The sequence below is a fragment of the Microchirus variegatus genome (genome assembly GCF_963457635.1).
Source record: "Microchirus variegatus genome assembly, chromosome: 16".
In the NCBI taxonomy this organism is placed as follows: Eukaryota; Metazoa; Chordata; class Actinopteri; order Pleuronectiformes; family Soleidae; genus Microchirus; species Microchirus variegatus.
The window spans coordinates 2,874,932-2,880,931 of record NC_139817.1 but is presented as its reverse complement, the minus strand read 5'-3'; the positions used below and the strand labels follow the sequence as shown (position 1 = coordinate 2,880,931).

The 6,000-nt window shown below is 39.0% G+C and overlaps 1 protein-coding gene across 1 annotated transcript in view; it reads left to right on the top strand.

The window, feature by feature from the left end:
• plcl1 (phospholipase C like 1) overlaps nt 1-6,000 on the top strand; it is a gene marked incomplete at its 5' end in the record, with an annotated part of 60,883 nt that overhangs the window by 41,462 nt on the left and 13,421 nt on the right. The window contains 4 exons of the mRNA XM_083902773.1: nt 2,728-2,802; nt 2,901-3,188; nt 3,273-3,572; nt 5,167-5,558. Of these exons, the coding sequence (XP_083758899.1) occupies nt 2,728-2,802; nt 2,901-3,188; nt 3,273-3,572; nt 5,167-5,558 (1,055 nt within the window). The remainder of the gene's footprint in view (nt 1-2,727; nt 2,803-2,900; nt 3,189-3,272; nt 3,573-5,166; nt 5,559-6,000) is intronic.

Below are 6,000 nucleotides of genomic sequence, written 5' to 3'. Positions count from 1 at the left end.
TATTTTTGATCTGCAAACTGAAGTTTGTAAACCGCTCACTCTCCCTGCACCAAAGCCCATAGAGAAAACCAGTGATTTTAACATCACAGCACACAGGAGTTCACAGGAGTTGTTGATCCACTGCTGCCTCCATCACTAACTTCCAATGTCTTATTTTGTCAATTCGGCTTTTGAAATCCTGTGTTCAGATTGACCTCAGTGACACAAAGTGACCACACGAGGCAGCAGTAGACCAGCAGCTCCTGTGTCCCCGTGAGCTAAAATCACTGGTTTTCTCTATGGGGTTTGGTGTGAGGAGAAAAACATCAGTATTCTGTCAGTAAATCTGTCTGAGGAAGTGTTAGAATCTCACGTTTGGCAAAGTCAGTGTTAAAAAAAGCAGCAAAACAAATAAATACATAAATAATTGAATTTCCCCGTCTGACCTTTCCTATATTTCTTTTTGTTGTTTTTCTTTTCGCTGCAGTTCCATTCCTCCGTCAGCGTCTCTCCATCTGTGCTGTTTCTGTGTGACTCAGTGATGGAGAGAATGATGATCAAATCTGCAGCTAAAACAAACCAGAGAGAGAGAGAGAGAGATTAAAGCAGCCTGTGGATTAGAGCTGATAGATTCAGGCCTTTAGACCAAACACAGCTCTGTGTCAGGGTTTAGTCACAATCAGCTGTTTGGTCAGGTAACAAAGAATATTGATACAAAAGCTTCACGTAAACATGGGTCTATCTATCTATCTATCTATCTATCTATCTATCTATCTATCTATCTATCTATCTATCTATCTATCTATCTATCTATCTATCTATCTATCTATCTATCTATCTATCTATCTATCTATCTATCTATTTTCTAGTGTGTTATCTCTTTAGCTAGTTACCTTATTATATATCTAGCTAGATAGTGAGCTTGCTATCTACCTTACAATATATCTAGTAAATTAACTAGCTTGCTATCTATTTAGTTAACTAGCTTGCTATCGGGTTAGCTACCGAACTTGTGATATATCTAGTTAGCACACTATCTATCTATCTATCTATCTATCTATCTATCTATCTATCTATCTATCTATCTATCTATCTATCTATCTATCTATCTATCTATCTATCTATCTATCTATCTATCTATCTATCTATCTATCTATCTATCTATCTAAGCTAGTTGTCTATCTACATAAGCCAGCTAGCTAGTTATCCATCTACCTACATAAGCTAGTTGTCTATCTACATAAGCTAGCTAGGTAGTTATCTATCTATCTACATAAGCTAGTTGTCTATCTACATAAGCCAGCTAGCTAGTTATCCATCTATCTACATAAGCTAGTTGTCTATCTACATAAGCTAGCTAGCTAGTTATCTATCTATCTACATAAGCTAGTTGCCTATCTACATAAGCTAGTTGTCTATCTACATAAGCTAGTTGTCTATCTACATAAGCTAGCTAGCTAGTTATCTATCTATCTATCTACATAAGCTAGTTGTCTATCTACATAAGCTAGCTAGGTAGTTATCCATCTATCTATATAAGCTAGTTGTCTATCTACATAAGCTAGTTGTCTGTCTATATAAGCTAGTTATCTATCTATCTATCTATCTATCTATCTATCTATCTATCTATCTATCTATCTATCTATCTATCTATCTATCTATCTATCTATCTATCTATCTATCTATCTATCTATCTATCTATCTATCTAAGCCAGCTAGCTAGTTATCTATCTACATAAGCTAGCTAGCTAGATATCGATCTCAGTCTACTAATCTATCCATTTAAGATAGCTAGCTAACTAGCGAGGATAGGTAGATAAAGCAGGACCACAGTGTTGTGTTAGAGTAATGACTCACATGTCCACCAGGGTCTTTTATGTGAACATTCACTGAGTCATTCTGTGGAAACGTGATCGTGATTTCATGGAAAGTGGGCGACGAGCGGTTGATGATTTAAAAACAAACAAAAATCATCATCGTCGTCATCATCACCTCTTTGTGAGGCGTTTGTGAGGATTCATGTGTTCATTCTTTGTCTCATTATCTGTCTCACATAAATACACTGGCCTTGTGGATGCATCCGAGTGTATTATGTTGCCGTCGCCATGGCAACACACACGTTCCAGCATTCAGAGCTGAGCACACACATGTTCACCTGTTTTCTTATATAAGTTATTATATACACTCATACTAATATAAATAAAGTTCTAAACTAACTTATTTGGCGATGAACGTGTGAAATCACCTCCTATGTTTTTTTTAAAAAAGGCTGTTTTTTCACACTCTCACTTCACAAGTTTAAAGGAAAGAAATGTTTGGGTTTTGTTTTTTTTTGGCTGAGGAACACATTTATTGAAATAAAAATAATAACTCTTCACCTCTCTTTGACTCTTCGTACTAAAACCTCAGCACTTTAGCAAAAAAAAAAAAAACACACGTCAATCTGCCAGATTAAATTGTTTGGTCCTAATATGGAGATGGAAACACTCAGAAAACACTTTACGACGAATGTCAAGGCTGAAATTCAATATTTCATATTATTATAAGTTTATACAGTCAGAGCGGGAATAAAAAGTATTAAATTGGACATTTTATTCCAATATAATAACCCTAATACTGTGTAAAATAGTTATTTGAAATGTATTTATATTTACTTTTAGGCATCAGTTTAATTTACTACACACTTATGTCCTTCAGGACAAAACTGACCACTTCCCAAAAAAACTGTGTCTCTTTGTCTTTTCCCAGGATCCTTCAGTGCAGAAGGTGGGCGGAGGCAGGAAGAAGACGGTGTCCTTCAGCAGCATGCCGTCTGAGAAGAAGGTAGGTTTTTTTTTAAAATAATTAAAATCCATCAACATCAAACTTCCCGTTTGTAAAGAATGATGGGTTGTCATTTTTGTGATTGTCGGATCGGTCAGGTGAGCAGTGCCGCAGACTGCCTGGCCTTCATGCAGGGCGGCTGCGAGCTGAAGAAGATCCGGCCCAACTCCAGGGTCTACTGTCGCTTCTACACCCTGGACCCGGACCTGAGCTGCCTGCGCTGGGAGCCGTCCAAGAAGGACGGGGAGCGAGCTCGCCTTGACGTCTCCAGCGTCAGGGAGGTCCGCACGGGCAAGAGCACCGAGACCTTCCTCCACAACGGACCGCTGTCCGAACACCTGGCCGAGGAAGCTGCCTTCTCCATCATCCATGGAGAGGACTACCAGGTACGAGGAGAAGCCACGCAGCCGTAAACCGTGCCTTTAATCTACATGGATGATAATCTCTGTATTATCTCAATCTCCCTGCAGTCTCTGGACCTGGTCGCGCTGTCCGCCGACGTGGCAAACATCTGGGTGACGGGCCTGCGCTACCTGCTAGCTCACCCGTCTGTGATCGGCGCAGGAGTGGGCGGCGGCGGAGGAGGAGGAGGCGGGGCCTTGAGCGAAGGAGGGGGCCTGGCGGTAGACGGAAGCCTCGGGAGCAAGATGAGGAGCGAGTGGCTGACGGCGGAGTTCGCCCTGGTGGACGAGGACGGCTACGGCATCGCGTCGGAGGACGGGGCGGTCGCTACCATCTGTAAACTGTGTCCCGGCATCAAAGAGGCAAAGGTGAGCGGGGAATCCTTTCAAATCTGCTCAATGTTTACGTTTGTCTCACTTGTTTAACGTTAAATCATACATTTTTATCCATGGACTTGTTGCTATGCTGTTTCTGTCAACAAAATACCACGTAGAGCGTTGTTATCGCTAATAGTGGCTAACAGTTGCTACGGTTTTTACCGTTGTCTTATTTTTTTTTTACATTTAACAATCATTTGTTTACATATTTTTGGAAAAATTGTGGAAAAATCTGTGAAATACCACGTAGTGCGTTGTTATTGACTGCTAACAGTGGCTAACAGTTGCTAACAGTGGCTTTTACCGTTAATTTTACCTATGTCTCATTTTTTTTACATTTACTAATCATTTGTTTACATATTTTTGTAAAAAATTGTGGAAAAATCTGTGGAATACCACATATAAAGCGTTGTTATTGACTGCTAACAGTGGCTAACAGTTGCTAACAATGGCTTTCACCTTTTTTTTACATTTAACAATCATTTGTTTACATATTTTTGTAAAAAATCCGTGGAATATCACGTAGAGTGTTGTTATTGACTGCTAACAGTGGCTAACAATGGCTAACAGTGGCTATTACCGTTAATTTTACCTTTTGTCTTATTTTTTTTTTACATTTAACAATCATTTGTTTACATATTTTTGTAAAAAGTGTGGAAAAATCTGTGAAATACCACGTAGAGCGTTGTTATTGACTGCTAACAGTGGCTAACAATGGCTAACAGTGGTTAACAGTGGCTAGCTGGCATCGTTTTTTTCGACTTCTCAACTGGAACGTTTGGCGATATAAAGTTTGTAGACTTTGGAGGTGATAATTAATATTTTAATCACATAGAACTGGATCAGGTCCAGAACCACGACCAGAACCCGTCCTAGATAAAAGAACAGAGAGGACATAGAAACGTCGGGAAGAGAACAGCGAGTGATTTAGAGGGAAGACGTTATTACTGTATCGTCTCATTCAGGTCACTTTAATATCCTCGCGTGAGATAAGTCTAAGTTTAATCAAGTTTGTCTCAACGTCTTTGAATGAACTTTAATTAATTCACTCCATCACGAGTACAGAAGCTCTGAAGACAGATAAGACCACAGTCGTGTGATAAAGATACACGTCTTTATTTTATTATAAGAATAAGAATAGTTTAGAATAATAATTATAATGCTGCACTGCAAAAACTGATTTTTAAAAAAGTGAAATAAGCATTCTTTTTCGATAATAATTCACTAATATCACATTTATTCATAAAATAACTGAATAATATAACATTTATTCACAAAATAACTGAAAAATATAACATTTATTCATAAAATAACTGAATAATATAACATTTATTGACAAAATAACTCAATAATATAACATTTATTAATAATATAACTCAATAAAATAACATTTATTCATAAAATAACTAAATAATATAACATTTATTGACATAATAACTCAATAATATAACATTTATTAATAATATAACTCAATAAAATAACATTTATTCATAAAATAACTCAATAATATAACATTTATTCACAAAATAAGTCAATAATATAACATTTATGTGACCTAACACTGCTGTTTTCCATGTTTCTTCAGGTGCGTCTTCGTTTTAAAGAAATCCAGCGCAGCAAAGAGAAGCTGACGTCGCACGTGACGCGCGAGGAGTTCCAGGAAGCCTTCTGCGAACTCTGCACGCGGCCCGACGTCTACTTCCTCCTGGTGCAGCTGTCCAAGGACCGCGAGTGTCTGGACCCCCAGGACCTGCGTCTCTTCCTGGAGACGGAGCAGGGTCTGTCCCTGGCGACCACGGAGGGATGCTGGGAGCTGCTGCGGCGCTACGAGCCCTCGGTCCAGGGCAGAGAGCGGGGCCTGATGGGCCTGGACGGGTTCGCCCGGTACCTGCAGTCGCCCGAGTGTCAGCTGCTCGACCCGGAGCACCAGAGCGTCTGTCAGGACATGAACCTGCCTCTGTCCCACTACTACGTCAGGTGGGTTTTTGCTCCGTGTTTTCCCCCCTTGTTTTTTGTCTCGCGTGTGAAGTTTCGAGCAGATCGGTCCAAAGTTAGAGTGTACTTCCTGTTTCATGGCAAATCAGCGGCTTAATTCATAATGGCTGACTTCCTGTTGGGTCAAGTTCTTGTCTCACGTAGGAATTTTGGAGAAGATCGGTCCATGTACGGCAAAGTTACAGGGCACTTCCTGTTTCATGTATTTTTCAATAATAATTCAATAATATAATATTTAGTCATAAAATAACTCAATAATATAACATTTATTCACAAAATAACTCAATAATATAACATTTAGTCATAAAATAACTAAATAATATAACATTTATTCATAAAATAACTCAATAAAATAACATTTATTTGGTCCATGTACGGCAAAGTTACAGGGCACTTCCTGTTTCATGGCAAATGGTCTACATTC